Below are 23,793 nucleotides of genomic sequence, written 5' to 3'. Positions count from 1 at the left end.
CCTGGCCGTCCCGGAGGGCCGAATCATTAATGGGACACTAAGCTCCAATTAAGGACATAGCCCCAAAGACCAAGGTGAAAAACATGGTCCTTAGTGACTCTCCCAGAGGACCTCCTTAAGCTCGCTGCTTGATTTCATCCGAAGCAATATCCTGGCAAACAACGGCATTATTTGCTCAGAGAAGCCAGGCTTTGTTGTCCAGAATTTCAGCAGAAGGAAACACAAAATAAGCGCCCCAAATGAAATCTGAATAGGCTTCTTAGAAGTGTAGATTGGTCCCTTGCAATCAAACGAAAAGCAAAGTCAGGTTTATGGGTTGCAAACCCACGCCCATCTCCTCTGACCGTTTGCAGAATATGCATAGGTTTTGTAGGAAAGATCTTTGAGCACCAGACTGAATTCCATGGTGCCGACATCTGAGAAATAACGGATAGTTTAAAGGAGGAGCCTACCAAAAGGGGTGAAGACAGGAGTGCCTGGTGTGCTCTAGTCTATGGGGTCACGAAGAGTCGGACACAAGTAAACGACTAAACAACAACAAACCAAAAGGGGCAGAGCCCAACTACTAGAAATTGTACTTAGAATTGGCCTTGAGTTCTGAAATTTCACCATGCATGTCCACACAGGTTCAAGCCTACCTTGCTCACCTGAAGGGCTAAAAACTCTTTTTAAAAAAATAAAATAAAATAAAATGCTGCACCAGCCCAGATGATGAATTGTAGGCCTATAAGTTATTTGTTCAAGCTGTCAAACTGCAGAGACAATGGCACATATTTTGGAAATTTGTTTGTTCACTATGCATTTGGATACCATTGAAGATATTGTAATCACATTTTGCATGATGATCCCTGAGATAAAGGAACAGGTTGTAATCTGTGCTTAGATACAACTGGATGCCTCTTCCACGGAGGAATCCCGAAGTGATTTACAATAATATCATGTATAAAAAATAGATAAATAAAAGCAGTTAAAATAGTTGTATCCACACACACTCACACATTCATGCACACTCTAAAAAGTCTAAATCAACAGAACATGCGTGAAATCAGTTCAAGACTGATGCCAACTGGGATTAAGATTTTGGTGGGGTTGTTGAACGTGGAACCTCTTTTGCAGGGCTGGAATTACAGCAGAGAAGGTGCTCGTCGGGCAGGCAATGGGAGGGAGTTCCACATGAATCTGATTAAAGAGAAAGGAACTGTCTGTGGATCCTCCAGTTGCTCCAGATCACCATTGGCTGATACTGGGTCTGTCAATAAGAGTGTATGAGTTGGTGATGAAGGCAGTCAGTGGCTGCCATTGGCACTGTGCAGATACATGACTGCTGGCTGGCACCCCCATGGTTAATCCTCTATTTGTTTCACTTCTTCACTGGCTGCCACCTTAGGAGGCCGTAACTCCTAAATCACATTTACTCAGGAGAAGAGGGTGGAATTATTCCATTGACAAGCTTTTTATTCCTATTGACTTTCTGATGTCCCAATGTGGCAAAGTTCGTCCGCTAAGAAATACATCATAATTATGGGCTCAATCCATTGTAAACCTTTTAGAGTCTCAAGGGAGCCTCATTTTCTTTTGAATAAATTTAGAGGCCCTTAAGTGTGTAAAAATGCACGCGCGCACACACACGCACACAAAAATAGACGAGGAATTTTTATTGCTATCTGCAGCAGAGCATGCCAAGAACACTAATAATGGGAGCTTGGATCTGAGGGACTCCTTCACTTGTTATTCCTGGAGAGGGGGGTGTCCTGTCAAGATCCAGAATCACAGGAGTGCTGGACAGTGCAATTGGCCATTGAGTTCTGCTTCATCCTTGAGCAGATCCCAACGGGTGCCTCTACCAAGGCTGGCCGGCCAGTGCTACAGAACCTTGCAGAATTCCAAGAAAGCAACCTTTTCACACGAAAGCTGGAGGTTGAGGGAGGCTTCGAAACTCCAGATTTCCCCATGAACCCTCAATGAAGAGTGTGGAAAGTGCTCCTTTGTATCTCAGTGGGTTCTCAGTGGCTCCATGTACTGTTGTGGAACAGGAAGTGGTTGGCTCCTCAGGTAAACCTGGGCTCATTTGAGAGGGTCCTGGCTTGGAGTCTGCAGGTTGATGACCTTCAGCTTCAGAGTCCAAAATGGTTTTCTCATCATGGTTTCAGCTTTTACTGCTCAACCTGTGGCCCTCCAGATGTTGGGCTACAACCCCCATCATCCCTGACCATTAGCTGCGGGCTGATGGGAGCTGCAGCTGAACAATATCTGGAGCACAGCATGTTGACTAGGCCTGGTTTCATGCCTGCCTTCCATCACTTCACCATAGCAACCAGCCCCATGACGGTTTCTTGTCCCTAGCTTCTAGGTAAGCTGCTTTGGGAACCCTCAAAAAGCCAGTACTTATGTCAACCCCAAAATGATGGTCTGGCTCGCTTGTCCCTCTCCTGTGCCACAAGTGAGTAGTACAAGGGCCCCACCTGCCCACACACTGTCTAAGGAAGCAAAACCTAAATGATAGCCATAGGCAAGGCTATGGTTTCTTGCAGACATCCTCTAGCCCTCGGGACTGCGATACTTAGAATTTTTACTGATCAGAAATGACTTCAATCAATGCAGATTTCTGCCAGATATGCTGTTAGAGATAGGCTGTGAAAATGTAGGTTTTGATGTTTCTATTGTGCAGATCCAATTCAGGAGGGTTCTGCCTCTTTTATAATGCTTTAAAAAATAAAATAAAATAAATAAAATCTGAAGTCTGGGGAGGATCAGACATGTTTATTTTGTTTTGTTTCATCTTATTCCAACAAGAAGTTCACCTTCAGTTCCAGTTCCGTTCTTTGTGTTTTTTTTTTTTTTTTTTTTGGTTTCCAAATGCAATACTCCCATATTCCCACCTGAGGTCATTAGCCACAAGGTAGGTTAAAAAAACAAAGTATTTGCGTCCGTCCTTCAGCGGTGCCCAAAACCCCATTAAATCCTCATTACTGCTCAGCTAATTATTTTGAAAGCTAGCATATTGCCCTGTTAAACAACATTCGGTTCAGGAGAATGCAGCGTTTACTTGGCTTACAGGGTTCAAGCAAAAAATACTGATGTGGAGGCTCATCTGAACTGATGTGAAAAGTGAATCTTTCTGATGAGACTAAACCGCAACATAGCACTTAACGGAGGGCAGAAATGAGACTCGTTGTGCTGTTCTCTATAGACCTTTCCTGGACAACAACACAGGGGTTGCTTGATCATTTAATATTTCAGAACAAGGAGGAAGCAATTAAAGTGGATCCAAACTTTCTGAAGTCCAATTACAAGGACTGCCAAGCAAATGAATAATATTTATTTGAATAATCACCTGCCTTTAAACCAATTAGCTGATCCATTCATCAGTTATATTCAAATATCTTTGCATATCACCAGTACCTCAACAACAGTTACTTTTTTTCAGATGCAGGAGGAGACATATAATAATTCAGAATTTCATAAGCAAAAGTCACTGGTTGAAATGCCACGTTTTAGAGATGAAAAAGCCCCTTCCAGAATTAGCCTTCGTTGTTTACTTCACAACATGCTTTCCTCTGAATTAAAAAGCCAGGTACTCTTCTTTATTTTTGTTAATAATATATTGTTCCAGTTGTGCTGCAGTTTACTGGTGAAAGACACACACTGGGTCCCCTTCAGAGGTGGGTTTAGGGCAGCACGACTGGTTCTGCCGCACTGGGTGCCAAGCCTAGGGGGCGCCACAACCAGGTTGTGGTGAACTGTGCAGAACGGAAGGCAGAAGGCATACGCGTGCCTGCCAAATTTTGGGCTCACACAGGCTGCCGCTGAGATTAGAAAAGCCAAAGTCCGCCCCTGGTCCCTTCAACCCACCAGGTTTCTAGCTACATACACTCTTCCCATCACAATGATGGAAATTTCGCCAGCCCTAAGCAAAAAAGGAAAAGGAAAGGAAAGGGTGGGAGGGGAGAAATGCTTCCTAATATAATCTGTTGGCTTATATTTAATTGCAATTCCTTCCAGTGATTCTATGGAGAATGCCCACTATCCCCGGCGGTTCTCAAACTGTTCTTAAATATTGCATTAAAATAAGGGAAGAGGCAACCGTGCATTGCCACCGAGGGCTTCCTGACACAAAATGCAGTGTACAATTAACAGGAGATGAAGGGCTTCCCAGAAGCCCCTGTTCAATGCATTCTGCTTTTATAATAGGGTTTTTGTATTATCACTGGGTTGTGGGGTTTTTTTGGTCTTCTTTTTTTTCTCGAGAAAAAAAGAGAGCATTAAATTAACTTTGTGCCAGTGCATATTATATTGGGACAAGGGACTAGATGAAATGATTAGAATAACAGCCTTAGAAAAGATCACATCTCCCTACTGTGCCAATGTATTTGACTACATACAGCAGTCCTTTTAAACCACCGTTCTCAGTGAATGGTAACAGCTTCCTGCCAAGATCTAAGTTCTGCATCTTTTGAATGGCAAATGATTAGAACTAGGTCAGGCCGAAGAAGAAATAACCAATTCTTAATCTGTTTGCGATCCAAGACCTCCCAGAAATTCCCCCCCCAAAACTCAGACAGACACATCATTTTAGGTTTTGTTTTTGGCATAATTTTGGCCACAACTTTATTTAAAATTACAAATTAATTTTTTGAGTGTTGGCCTTAGGCTTTGGTTAATCTTCTGCCCCACGATGGGACAGGACCAGCTCTGACTTCCTACAATAGGAAAGTCAAGTAAACATTACCTTGGTAGAGGAGATAGCTGCGACCAGGCAATCTCCCCCACCAGAAATGCTCCCCAAGGCTCGTGCTCTGTACCGGCCCCAGCCCCGCCCCATTGCGGGGGTGTAAGGACTAGAGCCCCGGAGCCCCAGGATTCCTTTAACGGAATACTTCTATAGAGCAGCACTGAGGGGCATGCACCTCCATGCCATGCCCCTCCCAAACTCATCAACCAAAGCCTAACCCGCCACAGAAGCCGCAGGCTCCCGCCAACACTCAGAATCCTAACCAACTTTTTAAACCCCAAGCCACCGCCCCCAGCCACAAATCATTCCCTGTGGGAGACAGATGGACCCCATCATCACGATAAAGGGAGGTGGAGCAAGATTTAATCCCCGGGTGCCCGATTATCGACCCCCCCAGCTCAACAATCTGTTTTGAAACTGCACTGTTGATGCGCTTCCTTGTGCGTTCAAAAGTGGCATGACTAGCTGTGTCAGTGCTGCCACGCCAGGCTCTGCGTTGTAGCAATTGTGACCAGAAAAGGTGCACCTTAGGCATCCAATTCTTCAAAACCACCAAATCCTTTTTAATGGCCAACCGTAGGGACAGACAATCCCACTCGTGAAGATCATTTTCCCCCAATTGAATAACTAACGCGTGGGGTGGACCCTCCCTGAGAACCTTATCCTGCAGCAAAGGGAGAAGTTCCCCCCAACGCATTCCTCGCTGACCCATCCAGGAGACCTGCACATGTTGGGGGAGACCAAGTTGACGCCCGAAGTCAGTTTCACCGGCCCTTATGCCGGCCCAATAAACGATAGAATGGCCAGCCAACCAAATGCGCACCGGTGCAGGTCCTGGATGAAAACAATAAGGACAAAAGAACATGTCAGCGATGCTTGCGCACATATGACTTGTAAGCCGCAGACTTCCATCGACCCAAGTCCTTTATCTGATCAACAGACAGCCCCCAGTGTGCGGCAGTGGTGGCCGCCCCAATCCTGAATGAATGAGGGGCGTAATCAACGGCCGTACAACCGCAAGCCGCTATTACTCTCCTCATCACCCTAGCGAACTGCTGCCTAGTCAGAGGCGAACCGTCGAGATGCTTCAACAAGGGGCCATCCCCCGGGGGCCTGCCTGCTAAATATTTGGCCATATCTTTCACGGGACAGGGGCCCTTCTTGCCGGTGGCCAAGAGGCGCATCACAGCACCCCGACCCTGTTGGTCAGTTTTGGAACTCCTAATTGTCAAGTGCAATTCGGATGGCGAAAGACGCACGTCTTGTAAAAGAAGACCCTTGGAATTCCCTGCTCGTGCTTTTTCAAAAACCACCTCTCCAACCCGCAGGGCCCCAAAAAAGGCCACGGCAAAGGCAGCGGAAAAAAGGCGCGCCTCATATTTTGACCAGCATACGACCCGCAACTGCGAGCGCATGCTAGTCAAAAGCTCAAAAGTAATAGGGTTTCTCTTAGCGCCACGGGGGGGGGCAAAGTCTGCCCCAACCCTCCAAAGCCTTGCGAACTACAAATTTAGCGCATGGGTCTTTGTCGAAAAATGATTTACTAAAGAAAGAAATGGCTGCAGAATGGAGTTTTATAGTCTGAGCCGCCCTCCCCAATTGAAACAGGTGAGCCAGATACTGCAACACCTGAGCGGTGGTGGGACGGACCGACCCGCTAACTGCCATGGACTGCTGTCTGAAGGACAAAAAATCAGTCCAGGCTTTCTGGTAGGCACGCATTGTGGAGGGAGATACAGACGCGGCTACTCCCTGCAAAACTAGGAGCTCCCAAGGTTCCACAGCCTTTCCGGGAAATATTCCGGCTGCGTCTGGGCGTCCGGAACCAGGGACCAAAATCGCTCCATCTGGAAACGGGACAAAGCATCAGCAATATCATTAGACAGTCCCGGAATAAAACGCGCTGTAAAAGCTATATTGAAACGTAAACATTGTAAAACGACAGCCCTGAGAAGGGCAGATACCCGAGGGGACCTTGATGATTGTTTTGCAAGGACGTCAACAACAGCATGATTATCTGACCAAAAGCAAATGCGATGGTCTCTGAAGTCCTCGACCCACAGGTGAACAGCCACAACTATCGGAAAAAACTCAAGGAAAGTTAAGTCCCGCGTGATGGCCGTCCCCTGCCACGCAGGAGGCCAGCGCTGAGCGCACCACCTGCCATTCCAAAATAAACCGAAACCTAAGGACCCAGCCGCATCAGAATTGACTTGAAAGTCGTTGTGCAGGGTCAAGACATCCTGCCACAAGGACACCCCGTTAAAATCATTCAAAAACTCAAGCCACATCCTAAGATCGGCCTTCTCGCCCTGGTGCAAACGCACATGCTGATGCGGGGAGCGAAGACCCACTGTGCGTTTGTTCAAACGCGCGCAGAAAGGGCGCCCAGGCGCCACAACTCTGCACGCGAAGTTAAGATGGCCAAGCAAAGACTGTAATTGTCGCAAAGTGACTTTTTTAACTGATAAAACCTCCTCGATGACGCCCTTCAATTTAACAATCTTCTCCGGAGGCAGTGATGAAGTCTGGGCCACGGTATCCAATAGGATACCCAAATAGGTTAGCCTAGTAGTGGGACCCTCCGTTTTTTCACCGGCCAGGGGGACACCCAATTCTTTCGTGAGGGCAGCAAAAGCCTGCAACAGGGCCACGCAATCGCCCGTGTTAGAGGCGCCCGATAATAAAAAATCATCGAGATAATGCGTGACCCCCTCCAAACCGGTCCTAAAACGGAGGGCCCACTCCAAGAATGTGCTGAAACTTTCGAAGGCAGCGCAGGCTACTGAGCAGCCCATTGGCATAGCCTTATCAAAATAAAATGCGCCTTCAAACTGAAAGCCCAAAAGCCAAAAATCACTAGGGTGGATGGGAAGGAGGCGAAAAGCTGATTCGATGTCACATTTTGCAAGCAATGCCCCGGGGCCAAATTTTCGCACTATTTCGACCGCCTGGTCCAGAGAAGCGTACTTTACCGAACAAAGCTCAGGGGGAATCATATCGTTAACTGAGGACCCTTTAGGGTGCGATAAATTATGAATCAAGCGAAATTCCCCCGGAGCTTTTTTGGGAACGATGCCTAGGGGAGAGAGATGCAGGTTGGGGAAAGGAGGGGCCTCAAAGGGACCGGCTATGCGATTAAGGGCAATTTCCTTATCGATCTTCCTCCTTGCCACCCCTGACATCTCCCTCACCGACTTCTGGTTCAAAGGATTCCGCGCAACGGGACGCGATGCCACTGGAATCTGAAATCCAAAAGAGAAACCGTCCCTCAGGTAAGCCGCCGCTCCGGCATTGGGATAGCGATTCAACCATTCTAGAAGGGGAGAGAGCTTAATGGGAGAAAAGGCCAAAGAGAACTTAAGATCTGCTGGAGGCTGCGGCTGCCGGGGGGGAGGGGGAGCGGGGAGGGCAAGGTGAGCCCCCCTCGTAGATGACTTGTAACCCCCCCTTCCGCCCCGAAAGGGCCGCCGACCCCCAAAACAGGAAGTTGCAGGGTGATTCCCGCCACAACGATCACAGTGATGCGCAAATCTGCAAGGCTGACGCTGACACAGCCCTTTGTTAAAATCCCAACAAACCAGCTTGGAAACCGGCTTTTGGGGGGTTGATTTTGGCTTTGGTTGCTCCGTCGGTTTTTTCTCGACGAGCGGAGCCACGTAAGTGGTCCAAACATCGAGGTCTTTCCTGTCCCATCTTGCCGAATTGATCTTGGCGGCCCGGCGGCGAAAGCGTTCGTCATACGCTATAGCCGCCGCCTCGCCCGCCATTGTATACGCAGAGCGCACAATTGACAAATATACGATAAGGTGGACTGCCCGGCGAGGGTAGGCAGCCACCACGACACCTGCGAAGACCTGAAAGCAATCCAACCATCTCTCAAAAGTCCTCTCAACCTTGCGAGACTGGACCCCCTTCCTTGGTGCTGGCACCTGCCTACCCTGGACCGGGACCTCTTCCTCTGGGGGGGCCAGTTCAAATATGTCTACGAAACGCCCATCAAGAATGCGAGACAGCAATCTTGAGGATAGATGACTGCCAGGGATGATGTCCCTGGCCCTATTTGTGGACACTGTGACCTCGGGGAGAAGTGTGCCATTTAAACAATCTTGCACCGCACCGTAGCGTGCGCGGTGAGAGTTGGCTCTACGTTTCCAAACCCAAAGAGGGAAGCCTCCAGCCCGTTCACCGTACCCCCAATAGAGGCCCATTGAAGCGTCAGATTCCGCGTCAGAAGTGGACGAACCTGTCGAAGAGGTCGCCGAAGTGTCGTCCTTGCGACGCTTAGCTCGCTTCTTAGACCTCTTCTTATGACGACGCTTCCCGCCGAGCGAGGTCTTATCCGGCACAGGCAACGCGTCCTCGGCCGAAGACGTGGAGGATAGGTCCTGCCCCTCTAGCGGAAGCGCCACCTGAGGAGAGACAACAAGAGAGGAAACGGGAGCGGGCAACGCCGCAGCTTGCACGGCCCCCCCTGACCCCGAGACACCCTTCTTTTTGGCCTGCCTTTTGGCAGGCCCGCGGGCCTGCGGCACCTTCTTCTTGCTAGCGACTGATGGGGGGGACGGAAGAAGTACCGCAGGACCAACCTGAGTGGATGTTGTTATCACCCCTGAAGGGTGTACAACATTGTCCTCATCCGAAGAGGACAATTCGGGAGGGGATTCTGGAATTACTGAGGGGGAGGCAGCCGTCTCCCTAGGCGGCACCTCTGACTGGGCCGGGGCGTGGACCTGTGCCACCGTCGTAAAGGTAGCGGAAGCTGCAGCTGAGGTGGAAGCCGATGGTGCGCCTGACATTGAAGCTGAAGCCATAGTGGTCTGTCGCATGAGTGCGTCCAAGCCAGAGCCAAAACTGGCCAAGGCCTGAGCATCACCCGCAATGCTGGCTAAAAAGGCCTGCACGCGACCCGCCGACGACACCGCAGGAGGAGAGCGAAGGGCCTGTGAAGGACCCTTAATGACCCTCTTGGATTGCGCCTCCGTGGGTGGCTGTGCGCCCTCCTGTCTCTCAGCCATGGTGGAACACTCCTGCAAAATAGCAGACTAACAGATCAACAAGTGAGCAACCAGAGAATTAAATAACCCACAAAGCCAAACAGAGGTAGCACTGGCAGGTTCCAATAATAGGAGGAACCTGAAAACAAGGGGGGGGGGGGGGGTGAGCTGGGCTCACACAAAATGGCGTCCGCCGAAGAGGAAGCACACAAAATGGCTGCCGCTCCCGAGAATGACTCAGGAATCGTATGAGGCCTGTTCGAAAATACACAGCAACTGGCACTGAAACTGAGAAAGACCAATCAATTCCTTGCAACAAATCGGCTAAACCACCCACCCAGTGGAGCGGCAAGGGAATCAGCTAGAATAAAGCCGTGGTTAAAGTAATAAAATTAAATCAGCCTGCGATGCAGGCAGGCGCAACCAGGGGGAGCACTGGGCCAGAGCAGCAAGAAACTCGCACTAACAGAATGGGGAAAACCCGGCCTCTTTAGCTCCCAGGAGAAGCCCGGGAGAGAAAATCCAGGCCGGGGCTTACTAGGCCTAGCCGAGGGGCCCACCCGCCGGCCTCCCCAAGCCAGCCACCGCCCACGGCAGGCCCAGAAGGGGCCTAGGAGTTTGAAGGGGCAACCCTCCCCACCACCGGAAAACGCAGCGGCGGTAAGGGGGGGGCGCCCGGCCGTGGGAGGGCTGGCAGGAAGGGAGAAAGGCAGCAGGCGGTCCCCAAACCAAGGCCGCGGGCCCGCTAGGCCGCACGCGACCCCGCCCTCGGCCTCCAAGGCCACCAGGCCCCAATCAAGCCCGCGGCGTCTCGCCGCGGCGAGAAATACGCCCCCACACCGCCAGCCAGCTGATGAGCGCACAACGGAGCCGCGCCGCAAGGGAGGGCCCGCCCGAGCCTCCCACGGAGGGCGCCGGGGCCGAGGACTGGCCCAGAACCCAGGCAGCCCCCCGAGAAGCCCCAAACGAGCACCCCCAACGCGGCGGGGAGGCGGGGAGGCACTGGACACGCTCCCGATTGCGCTTACAAGCCCCGGGAGCGTAAAAAGACCTAGCTGGAGCGAAGCGTGCCGCAGTCCGGAAGGTAACAAACGGCTGCTTCGGAAACCCCCCCTCCTGCGCCTAGCGCACCACGACGCGGTCGCAAGGGGGAGAAGGAACGCCCCCCCCCCGCAAACTGGCCGAAAAAAGGGGGACAAAACACCTCCACTCAAAGAAATTCAAGCCTCTGCAGCCGAGACCGGGCTGCTAGGCGCTTCTAGCAAAAAAGGGGGGGAGGGGGAGGGAATCGGGAGGGGAAGGGAAAAGAAAAAAGGGGGGGCAAATTAAACTAAACGTGAAGGAAAGCTAACAACTAAAGGCTAATAACAAAGGAGGAAGAAATAAGGAAAAGAAATGCAAATACAACCGTTTTGATGCGCTGCAGCAGCCAGCAAACGATCCGCTCCTTGCCAAGATTAAATCAATAGCAAGAATGGCGATCGTCCCAACACGCTGAGTATTTAAAGCCTTCCCCTGTCAATCAAAGAATAGATACATCCTATTTACCCCAGCAACTCGCCGCCCTCCAATCAGCCGCTCCCGGTGGGCTTAAGCCCGCCCCCCAACACCCACACTCATTTCTTAGAGGTCCGTTCGCAACCCTCATTAATCTTTATGTATTAATGAGCTTTTTAGGGTAGTACACATAGGATCAGCTCATGACGAGCAGGCGTTGTGTACGCAGCTTCTTCTCTCACATGCCTCTAGCAGGGTGAATTACTTGCGCCGTGTTTCATAATTAAAAGGTGTGTACAGCGTTTTCCTGTGTGAAGATTATTGAGGGGGAATCACATGTAATATTGTTCTCTGTAAACCCCACAAAACATGTACCATGTATCTTGGCAGTGCCTAATCAGAGAAGGTGCAGTGAAATGGCCAGAGATGTGATTACTCACACCCCAGCAGTGTAGGGCATGCCCAACTGTCATGGTGTATATAATCTTGCACTGAACTTTTTTCCCCCAGCCAGAACTCACCGGAACTTAGTTCCAGCACCTCTCAGGTGTGCACCACTGCTATTATAAGAGAGCAAGGGAGGTATTCAAGGTGAGTTCTGGCCAGGGGCGTAGCAAGGGGGAAGAGGAGGGGGCGGCCTGCTCCTAGCTCCGTATTTTTTGGGGGCAGTGTGACCGGCGGCGCTGGCACCCTGCTACGCAGCGCGCATGCGCATCATCACTACGTAGCAACGCATGCGTCATACGTGGCGGCGCATGCAGGCAAGGCACTCCGATGAATTCTGCAGCGAAGAACATCAGGGGAATCCAGATACTTGGGGTCAGACCAGAGGAGACGGAGCCATGGCTCATCATGTGACCACGTGTCTTACAGTACAGAGGACAGCCCTCTATTTGAAGAACTCTGTTTGAAAGGTTTTGCCAGGGGATTGTTGCAGCTACTCTCGAGTAAAGACGCTCCAGTCCGCTCTGTCTTTAAGAGTTTTATTGTGCATATTATTTACAGTGCAGAGATATCAGAAAACATGACTGCCTAGTCCGATTCAGAACCCGGCAATGGCTTCCTTCGCGTCTTGGACCAGTATAAAAGCCTGGGCACCCCAAAGCGCCTCCCCCTAGTCCTGCGTGTGGGTGTGCGCCTCAATTCGGGCACTGGAAGGGGCTGCATTCCTTCTTCCGCCCTTTGGCTAGAGCATTGCAGAGGCTCCGGCACCTCGCTGCGCTGTCCTTCCTCCTCTGGCCAGCTGGGTCGGTGCCTTGGCTCTGACACGTCTGAGAGCCCCCTCCCCACTCCGCTCCATTCCTCATTCCCTCCTCCTGACCCGCTGCTAGCGCTGTCACTGGGCAAAGTGCTGGTCAGGATGACTGGGGGAGGGTGCCTGTACGGAGTCCCCCTGACAGGTTTCCTGGTCCATGTCCAGTTTAAAGCTCAAGAACCCTCAGAAGGGAGAGCAGGAAATAGTCTCCAAGTTGCCCACCCACAGATTAAAACTCGGTCAGCAGGCTGAGCAGGGATCCACAGGTCCCCTGGTCCTTCTCTCTAGGGTGAGATGCATTGTATTTCTGCTTAAATGACAGCGCTTGTTTCCAAATTTGCATCTTTGCATATCAATTAGCATATGCAAATGTCCCCTTTTCAGGTCATATGCCTGCCCCTCACTGCAGATCGCTCGTGTGTCTACCTTGTTTGCATATAAAGCAGGGCTGGGGAATCTTACCTCTTTAGCATATAAAAAGATGGCGCTGACCCTTCTCACTCGCCAGTCCTTTTTTCCGCCATCAGCAGCTCCAGCCACTCTCTGTTCTCAGAGAGGCTAGAGTGGGCCTTTGTCGGATGCTTTCTGGGGACCCCATCCTACCTCAGTAGGCTTCAGGCAGGAGCAGGAGCAGCAGCGCCGCTCCTTACTGCTGGACTCTGAGTGGTGCCATTTCAATTTCCCCCAGTTCCCCCAGAGTGTTGCTACATCAGAACACTGATTTGGTTTAATTTTATTTTGAATAGAATGACAGAATCACAACATCGTAGAGCTGGAAGAGACAGCAAGGGTCATCTAGTCCAAACAACCTGAAATGCAGGAATCTTTTTGCCCAACATGGGGCTTGAACTCATGACCCTGAGATTCAGAGTGGGTCCTTGGGAGGTTTGCAAATGCTGGAACCATTTTGGTGCTCCTGCCACTGGTGGAGGAACGGGAGTGTGGAGGGAGTGGACCACCCCTGGCACCACTATTCTGGTAGGGTGCCATCCTGGCAGCCCCCCAGACACATGCCATGCACTCCCGTGCGCCGGACACCATGCCCCCAGAAAGTGTGCCACGCCCTCCAGGGGGCACCAGTCATACCCCCGCCTTCTCTCCGCTCCCGGTAGCGGAGCATGCAGCTTCGCCACTGGCTCTTGCTAGTGTGTTTGCACCATGCCAGCCTCCCCAGTGCTTTGTCCTGCCCCTCTCCCTCCTGGTAAGAAGCAGAGACCCACCTGACAGGAAGTTAGCAGAACAGCTCTTCCCTCATCCCATGAGCTGCTTCTGCCCGGCACTCTAATCACAGTTGTTCTAGAGCAGGGATGTCCAACTGGTTGACTAAGATCCCCGGTAGGTTAGGGTAGATCGTGATCGACTGCGGGCTCTTTTTCTTTTGCGGGGGGGGGGAGGAGGATCTGACCTGCCCGCTCGCCCCGCCCTCCATTCGCACATGATCTCTAGAACGGAAGACAGAGTTTTCGCTGATTGATCTTTTGGTGAGCGACTTTCCCCTTTCCCTCCTAAAGAAAGATGAACATTTTTGACATGCCCTTCTAAAAAGGTAAACATACCTCCTTAAAAAAAGCTCAACCCCGCCCCCCAAAAGGGGTAGATCATTGCCAATTTGTTTTTATTCTGTGAGTAGATCGCAGCCTCTTGGGAGTTGGACGTCCCTGTTCTAGAGAATTCCAGAGGTTAAAGGGTAGTTTAATGGCAGCAGCCGGGGAGCAGAGAAGAGATTTACTTGCTGACAGTATTGTAGATGAAGCGATGGCTGGATAAGTAGGTTTGCTTCCTTCCCCTCTCATGGGGCAGGTTACATTTCTTTTGTTTAACTGTGGTTTATTTATGATATTTGTTTTATTAATTGTGGTTTTCATTGTTAGATTTTGTAAGCCACCAGGAGAGCTTGGGCTGAAGAGTGGCTAATGAAAAGCTTAAAGAAATAAAATAATCTCTACCTTTTCACAAAGCTGTGGAGAGAGACTTCTGGCTACCAACTCTACTGTGGAAATATTTTCCTTTCGGATACGGGATAGCTGTTTTCTCAAGTTTTATTTGAACTTATTACAATTAACAATAATCTATGAGTACTTTGAAATATTCATCTCATAAACTGAAAATAAAAGCAGTTCGTGGCATTATCTGAAATGGCCTTTACAGTGATCTTGTGTTTTAATGCTTCCTAATGGTGCTATAAAAATAAAGCAGCTCGGATCGATAGCTTTCCATACAGACCTCTCTTATGTTTGTATGCATGCATGGCAAGGGGACTATAAGTTGAGTGGATATTGTGCATAATAACCAGCCACTTGTATACATTCACCAAGCCTTGTGGAGAATGTGCATACAATCCTTCCATGAAGAGGGAACTTTGTCCCCTTGGGGAATCCACATTTATTGACTGAATTTTGTACACTCTCTGGCCATTATTTCCCTACGGGCTTTGGGAAATGTACACACCTTGGCACACTGGAAAGCAATGGGGAAATGCACTGAAAAGTGTGGGATGAACAAATGACAACTGGGAAGGCGTGAAACCATCCAAACCATCCAATCCCCCCCTTCTCCCCCATTTTGGTGGGCTCCCTCCAGAAAACAAGGATTTATTTGGCTCAAGGAGACCCTCCTTTCTTCCAACTGGAACTTATTGATTTAATTCTCCCCCTCCCTCCTTTACCCACATCTTGCTGGCTCCCTGACCTTTCCCCAAACGAGCTTTCCTCTTGCTGCAAATACTCACCCTCCCTTTCTCTGCCACTGCATTCCCTTGTCTCCACCCCAGCCTCTTGCCATTGTGTGGGATTTTCAGTCCTTTGCCTCCTGCCTCCTGCCTGGACACCCCACCCCCAGCACCCTCTCCTCTTCCTCCGTACCCTCTTCCTTCCTTCCTTTCCTTCCCTCTCTCTCTATCTGCTGGGATCCCTCTTCCATTCCCTCCCTTTCTCCGCTTCCCAGGTGTCCACTCACCTTTTCCTGGTGGGCGGCGTTGTGGCTGGGCAGCCGGGTCGCAACAGTATTCTGGCTTAAGGGGCAGAGGGCTGCTGCCTCTTCCCTGCATCATGCCGGCCACGTTATTGTTGCTGGGGTTGTGCCCTTGTTGGACATCCCCAGCCAATCTGCTCTCAGTGTGGGTGTGGCTGTGGGCGATTAACTGTGGCACGGCTGGCCGGCACCCTCGCCTACCTAGTAGCAATTATCACAACTTTTGTAAGCCTTTGTCTGGATGGAGGAGAGGTTGTAGCCTTTGCTTGCCCCTCCTTAGTAAGGGTATCCTGTTAAAGTGATCTGGTGTGTGAATCTTATCCGAAGCCTGGACATAGGCTAGGGCCATGTCACAGCCCCTATGGGGACCCCTTGGGGTGCCCCTATTTGATGATAGTCATAGGGCGCCCCTTTCGGTGGTTTACCCTTAAGCGGACTCCCTGCAGATGGGCAGGAGTCAATATATAGCCTGGCTTCACTCCAATGCCTAAGCCAAACCGCTCACATCTGTAACCAATAACGTTGTGGCCTATTTGAACCCATAAACCAAAATGCATTGTGTCCATGTGCTTTATTTTTCTCCTGGGAACTTTGTGGCTCAGGTGCCTTGGCACGCAATCCCTCGTCCCTTCAAGGGCTTCTGTCGTGCCTCCAGTCAGCTCAGTTTGGAGTGAGGGGTAGGGAGATGCAGGCAGATCTCACTGTGGAGAAGTAGTGCCAGGGTTGCGGAAGCATCCAAGAGCTTTTCTCAAAATCAGGCAGGCTTTGGGAAGGTGGCAGGATTCCCCCCCCCCCAAAAAGCTCAACAACTCTGTCCGGATTTTCACTTTTGGAAATATGGCACCCCTAGTTCTATATTGATTTTAATTTTATTTTTTCTTATGGAATAACACATGTATGGATATTGCTTGGAGACCTTTTAGGCAGGAAGTGACTGATAAATTCAAATGATCGTCACCCACATCATAAACAAATCAGGGTGAATGCAGAATGAATGCTGACTGTCATACAAGGGCCCTGTAAACAAATCTGGGGGAAAATCTCGATAAAGACTCGATATGATCTAACCTCTCCTAAGCTTTGTGCAAGCAAATCAGGATGGACTACAGGAAACTGCCTTAGACCGTTGGTCCATCTAGCTCAATACTGTCTCTACTAACTTGCAGCTGCTCTGTGGGGTTTGAGGCAGGAGTCACTACCAGCTCTAGCTGCGGATGCTAGGGGTTGAACCTGGGGTCTTTTGCATTCAAAGCAGATGTTCTGCCAATAAACTATCATCCTTTCCGATGAATATTTCATAAATAGGTCATCTGGAGGGGCCTTTCTACAAAGCTGTCAGCACAGTAGAATTTACAGGGTAGCTGCACTTGGAATATGAGGTACAGTTCTCGTAGCCCCATCTCTAAAAGGATATTGTTGGGTAGCGAAAAGTTCCCAAAAGGGTAATCAGAATGGAATACTCATGGAAAGAGTAAAGCATTTGAGACCTTTTAATTTATGAAAACAAATAGTGTGTGGAGGGGGGAGGGCAGTGGCAGATGCTTATAAATTTGGGAACAGTTTGGTAGCCATAAAAAGAGTTGCTGCCCCTCTCTCAATTTCACACCCTCCTTCTCCGATCTCCCATTATCTATATCTTGCACCTCCTAGGTTGAGTTTCTCCCGCATGCCTGCAGCCTCCTTGGTTGCTTGGGCTTCCTGAACTGAAAAAGGAGAGGTTAACTCTTGATATATTTCCCTAGGCTTTAATTGAAGAGCGGGAAACTGGGAAGGCTGCAAAGTGCAGGCCACAGGTGAAATGATCTGCAGGATGAAGGAAAGGACACTTACAGTAACAACAACAACAACAACAACAACAACAACAACAACAACAACAACAATTTATTTATACCCCGCCCATCTGGCTGAGTTTCTGCAGCCACTCTGGGCAGCTCCCAACAGAATATTAAAAACATGATAAAACATCAGACATTAAAAAACTTCCCTAAACAGGACTGCCCTCAGATGTTTTCTAAAAGTCAGGTGGTTACTTATTTCCTTGACATCTGATGGGAGGGCGTTCCACAAGGCTGGCACCACTACTGAGAAGGCCCTCTGCCTGGTTCCCTGCAACCTCACTTCTCGCAGGGAGGGAACTGCCAGACGACCCCCGGAAGAGGCTGAACGACGGGGGTGGAGATGCTCCTTCAGATATACTGAGCCGAGGCCATTTACGGCTTTAAATGCCAGTATCATCACTTTGAATTGTGCTCGGAAATGTACCGGGAACCACTGTAGGTCTTTCAGGACCAGTGTTATATGGTCTCGGCATCCACTCCCCATCACCAGTCTAGCTGCCGCATTCTGGATTAGTTGTAGTTTCCGGGTCACATAGAGCACATTGCAGTAGTCCAAGCGAGGGATAAATAGAGCATGCACCACTCTGGCGAGACAGTCTGCAGGTAGGTAAGGTCTCAGCCAGCGTACCCCCCAGCCATTTCAATGGTAAGGAAAGTGCCTCATTACCCCTAACTCCGCCTATGAGAATTTCATTGGTTCCCCCCCTCTCCCCTTTCAATAATTTCTGTTCGCAATACATTATTCTCATTAATTGAGGGTGAATAAAAATGCAGGAGATTTTTTTTTGGGGGGGAGGGCACAATGTTTGGGCTTGCACGTGCATGTGTGTCAGGCAGAAAGACATAAAAGTGAAGGGGGATAGCAGGAAGGGGAAGGTGGAGTGAAGAGATGTCCACTTCGCAGGTAGTCATTTCTCCCTGACAGAAATGGAAAATAACAATGTCAGGCTAGATTTACTCAGTCAAGTCCACCATGCCATTGCGCATCATTGTCGTGCAACACCTAACCTTTCCGAGCAGAAGACAAGCAAAGTCTCGCAAGGTCTGGATTTGGGGGGCTTGTTTCAGAGCGGTAAGCAAATGCTGAGTTCCAACCTGCTTCTGAATATTGCACGGAATTAGCATGCTTTCGGGTGCTCCATAAGCCAAAGTGATCCGTCACCTTCAGCATTAATTTAGCTCAGTTAGGAGAGTCAACCCCCTGTGGCTTCAGCTTAGCGATGAGGGGCAGATTAGGAACATAAAAAGAGGCCAGAGGCCTAGCTAATCCAGCGTCCTTTTCCTCACAGTGACCAATCTGATGTTTCTCCGAGAAGCCCACAAGCAGGTCACGAAGGCCAGAGCCCTCTCCTGTCATTGCTCACCAGCAGTTGGCATCCAGGAGCACACTGCCTCTGAACTTGGAGGGCTAGTAGCCATTAAGATAGACGTTGTTCTTCTATTGTAAGGTGCAAGGGTAGAGGGCGTGTCAGTCTAAAAGGAACCCTGATGGTTTCCAAAATGGTTGACCATTTTATTCTCCTGCCTATAGAGGTAAAAATAATGTCCCGTTCCACCTATGGCCAAAGCCCATGGGAGAGTAGAAAGCTGAGTACACACTACACATGGAAATCACATTCAAAGCACGTGACTTCCCCCAAAGAATCCTGGGAATTGCAGTTTGTTAAGGGTGCGAGGAACTGTAGATCTCTGAAGGGCAGACTGTAGGTCCCAGGATTCCTTGGGGAAGTCATGCACACATTAAACTCATGGTGCAGCAGTCTCTCTCTCTCTCTCTCTGAAGAGAGCAGCCTTATTTTTATTCCTGTTTCAATATATATGCAGCTGAAGAGAGCAGCCTTATTTTTATTCCTTTTTCAAAAAAGACTAAACATGTCATTCAGTGCTGACTTTAAAAAAAAACAACACACAACATTTTCTTGGTTCAAAATAACCAGGGGGAAATATCACTTCCCTTTATGAGAAATAATAATAATAATAATAATAATAATAATAATAATAATAATAATAATTTATTTATTTATACCCCGCCCATCTGGCTGGGTCTCCCCAGCCACTCTGGGCGGCTTCCAACAGAAAAATAGAACACAGTAATCTATTAAACATTAAAAGCTTCCCTAAACAGGGCTGCCTTCAGATGTCCTCTAAAAGTCTGGTAGTTGTTTTTCTCTTTGACATCTGGTGGGAGGGCGGGTGCCACTACCGAGAAGGCCCTCTCCCTGGTTCTTGGCTTCTGTAACTTGGCTTCTCGCAGCGAGGGAACTGCCAGAAGGCCCTTGGCGCTGGACCTCAGTGTCTGGGCAGAACGATGGGGGTGGAGACGCTCCTTCAGGTATACTGGACCAAGGCTGTTTAGGGATTTAAAGATCAGCACTAACACTTTGAATTGTGCTCGTACCAGGACAGATTTTTGACCAATGTGGTGGAAGGGAGTGGAGTGAGAATTTTAGTTTTTAAGCCTGACATGTAGGAGGTGGACGTGAGAAGTTATTTCATATTACTACACAGTGAAGAATATATAAGAACACACACACACACCCCTCCAACATCACATCAAAGGACTGACCCTTGACTGTGATGTCTGGGAATGACGGGAGGTGTCCAAAATACCAGGAAAACACCATGTTGGCTACCCCTGCAGCAGACAGACAGAACCTCAAAGTCAAACTATTTAGCAACTCCAGTTCATTTTCGTGTTGTTCCCACAGCCACTAATTGTATTGAAATAGCTGTTCTGGATTTCGTTCTTGTGCTATCCTCTTTGGACAAGTTGGTCCCCTTGACCTCGCTCACTTACATTGGGCGTTTTGTGCACGTTCCTTAAAAGTCTGAGTCTAGGGAGGTGCCTCCAGAGTGGAGAAATGTGAGAGCACATCTGGTAATTGAAAAGCTGGAGAAAAAAAAGTAATAATAAAGTACTCATTTTGAAGCAACAGTGATGAAGATAATGGATGATAGCCAGGTAGCCATATGCACTTGGCGGGCAAAATTAATCACGGATCCCACAATGCAAAACAAGAACGACAAGTACAATAAAACATTTAAAGACAAGAATGGGTTTTAATTTTAAGAGTCGTAATAAAACAATATGATAACGATGATAGCCAAGGCAGATTTGTGCCTGTAGAATCCAAATCAGAGACAAATTAAAGCTATGTGTATTATTTAATTTGCTCTCTCAATACATTCTGAAATGTAATACTGATTTTAAAATAAGAAGGAAAAGATTGGAAAGAAGGGGCACCACTTGAAGATCGCTACGTGTCCTGGCTATTCCAGAGGGTTGAGCCCAAAAGAATCCACAATGCAGAGTGAGAGGCAGAAGTTCAAATCATATGTAATGATTTTCCAACCTGCATCTAACAAAAGAAATCTCTGGAAACCTTTGCAATTCCATTTAGTTAGACTGGAATTAATAAGATAAGACTCGGTATTAAAGAGGTGATTAATGGTGCAAAATTGTTTTAAAGTGGTTTTGTATCTTGCAGATATATTTTCATTAAGCCTCTAGCTATGGCACCAAGGGGATCATGTATTGCTGTTGCTGTCTGTGCGTTTTTATGTTACTCTTTCATTTGCCTGTACGATTGGTGCGTATGGTTGAGCCTCGCTTGCAGAACAAAAACACACACACAAAATGCAGCCACTCCACGTTCCGGAAATCAGAGCAACTCTGCAGACTTCGTGTAGACAGGCGGAGTCCCCCCAACCCCAGGCGACCCTCGAGTGGAATAATGACTCAAGACAATGTGCTATGGGATTAAAATTGGTCACAACTTTATTAAGTTTCAGATGTAGGGAGACCTTGGCTTCTCGCAACTTGGCTTCTCGCAACAAGGGAACCGCCCTAAAAACTACACTGTATGCTTTCCTACCATATGCGCTGTCTGTTGCAACAGCTCATTATGGGATGTTTGGCTGTGCCTGACATGCCTTCATGGGGTGGTGATGGTTATGGGAGCTAGGGATTCGGGACACAAGCGGCCACCTCAGTTTTTGGATTGACTTTGGATAGGGGTGAACAATTGACTGCCTTATCATAGGCTTTGTCCCCAGCCATCCCCCCAGCAGTTTATCACTGTTGGGCTCTCATACCCGGAGAACCTTTCCCTTCCTATGTCGAGAAGTACGGTGTTTAATTTATTTCAAGCCTTTTCACCCCGTTATTCAGCTGAAAAGATTTTCAGAGTGGCTTACATGCAATCAATACAAAACAAGACAATTTTTGCCTGCAGACTTACTTTTCCAAAAGACACAGCACAAAAGGAAAAATGGGTGGGTTGGGAAGAGGACAAACAGCCACCACCCTGGAGCAATTCTTAAAGTTAAATAGTAGTAAGATGCTATCACGTTCTAAGCTGCTATCAATAAAATTATGGTGTTTTAAGCCAGTCGGGTGCCTGCTTTCACCTCTACACTAAGGTCTGATCCCTGTTGCAGGTACAATTTAAGGATTCTTTAACTAAGAGGCAAGCAGCAACTTTCTTTTGGGGAAAACTAAAGTGAGAGAACCCTTAAAAAAAAAATCAGATTGGCAACGCTTTGTTACATCCACATGCATTAAGAGGTTCAAAGGAAAACCAAATTAATAGTCACAAATGAGTGACTGTTAATTGAACAATATTAGGCATGATTATGGCTGTATTCTCAACAGCCACATGCTTTTGTCAAAGAGAAAGAAGGGGGGGGAGGGGAGCCTAAATCCATGAACAAAGAGATCAAAATAAACTTGAAAGTTAAGAGTAATTACAGAGTTGAGTGAAAAATAATAACAAAAAAGTAATAACCCTAAATAATGGAAGGGGGAGGATGACAGTCAAACTAGATCAATGTACGCGCGTGACAAGGTAATGCCATTTCAGATGTAAGAACAAGGTAGGCACACCAGTGCTTGGGAAAAATACAGTTTTCAGTCTCTGCCAGCAGAATAATACGCCACTCGATACAATGGAGGAATGTGACAACAAAAGAGCAATGTTTGAGGGCTCTCCCCCTTCCCTGCCGACCCCCCCCCCCACAAACGCAGTAGGAGTGATCCAGTTAAGTACTTCTAAATCCCTTTGATGTCAATAGGAGAGAGGCATATGCAGTAGTATATAGGTGCTTAACTCTTGGTGGTGCTTAACTCTCCCATTAGCATTATTAGGGCAGAAAGCAGAACTTGGACCAGCCTGCAAGTTGGCATCTCTCAGATGGGATGCGACAAATCTAGGAATCCCCCCCCCAAAGGAACTAGAGGAAAAGCAAAAAAGAAAGGAGGCAGTCAAAAGAGATATTTATCCATTCAAGGCAGCAAAGGGGTGGTGGGTAGCTCAATTGATAGAACATGAGACTCCTAATCTCAGGGTCTTGGGTTTGAGCCCGTTGGACAAAAGATGGGGTTTGACTAGATGGCCCTCATGGTCCCTTCCTACTCTACAATTCTATTATTCTATTATTGCTCCTACACTTTTTCAGTCTGATCAAATATCTCTTATGACTACCTCATTGCCTTTGGCTTTGAGGGGCTTGCGAATCTGCCCAGTTCACTTCCTCTCAGTTTCTTATTTTTCAAATCTTAAGTTCAGTTCTCCACATTTATTCTTTCTTACTAAAAAAAAAAAGTCCTGATGAAAATGAACCAGCATCTTAGTGTGAATTTCTCCTAATATAAACATTTTGCATGCGGTATTGACCAATGCACAAAATGGTACAAAGCAGTTTTTGTCTAATGTAATGCATTTCTGCATGTAATTTGCACTAATGCAGTGCATTTTAGTCACACTTTATCACAGTCTGTGCATTTTTTATATATGTTGGTTGGCTGGAGAACTGCACTGCACAATCTGGAAAATTGCAAATTTCAAAGAAAGCTGTGTTTCAGTTCTTGTGTGATTTCAGAAAACATGATTTGGGTAGGGTTGCTTTTACAAATGCAGATTGCATGGAATTCCTCCTCCATCCCGATTTGGTTTTCTGCCACCCCCCCAGGCAAGGACTGAACAGGCAGGACATTCTTGGTGGCAGCACACCATTTATGGAACTGCCTCCCAAGGGGAATAAAGCAGCTCTCTTCCCCTCTCTGCCCTTTCCCTGCATTCTGAAAACATGTAGTGACATTAAAAACAACAACACCAAAATCATCCAGGCATTGGGCTAATAGTCTTATGAACTTGTAACGCCGCTGGTTTTAACTGCTATCAGCAATATGTGACATAGTGCTATTTTAAATTGTTTTTAATTTTTAAATTGTTTTTAATTGTTTAAACCACCCTGGGGGGGTGGGGGGAGGAAGGTCAGGCTATGCATTTCAAATAGACAAATAATAAGCATCTATGTACATCACTGGAAGGACAGATCGTGAAGCTGAGGCTCCAATACTTTGGCCACCTCATGAGAAGAGAAGAATCCTTGGAAAAGACCCTGATGTTGGGAAAGATGGAGGGCACTAGGAGAAGGGGACGACAGAGGACGAGATGGTTGGACAGTGTTCTCGAAGCTACCAACATGAGTCTGACCAAACTG

The 23,793-nt window shown here is 48.3% G+C and overlaps 1 protein-coding gene across 1 annotated transcript; it reads right to left on the bottom strand.

Annotated features, from left to right (window-relative positions):
* Window positions 1-5,613: 5,613 nt before the first annotated feature.
* Window positions 5,614-9,818, bottom strand: LOC132591759 (uncharacterized). Its single transcript, XM_060271987.1, has 2 exons — window positions 8,979-9,818; window positions 5,614-8,048 (listed from the first exon to the last, which is right to left on the bottom strand). Exons 1-2 carry the CDS (start codon window positions 9,748-9,750, stop codon window positions 6,493-6,495), a joined length of 2,328 nt encoding a protein of 775 aa, XP_060127970.1. The 5' UTR covers window positions 9,751-9,818; the 3' UTR covers window positions 5,614-6,492.
* Between the last annotated feature and the right edge of the window lie 13,975 nt (window positions 9,819-23,793).

The sequence above is a fragment of the Zootoca vivipara genome, chromosome 1, assembly GCF_963506605.1.
Source record: "Zootoca vivipara chromosome 1, rZooViv1.1, whole genome shotgun sequence".
NCBI classification, from domain to species: Eukaryota; Metazoa; Chordata; class Lepidosauria; order Squamata; family Lacertidae; genus Zootoca; species Zootoca vivipara.
The sequence above is the reverse complement of the archived record's forward strand: the minus strand, read 5'-3'. Positions and strand labels throughout refer to the sequence as shown.

Coding starts and splice junctions, on each gene's coding strand:
- LOC132591759 (XM_060271987.1), bottom strand. CDS start 9,750: ATGGCTGAGAGACAGGAGGGCGCACAGCCACCCACGGAGGCGCAATCC. Junction 8,049..8,978: donor TTCGGCGACCTCTTCGACAG/GTTCGTCCACTT, acceptor CTCCCCTTCTAG/AATGGTTGAATCGCTATCCC.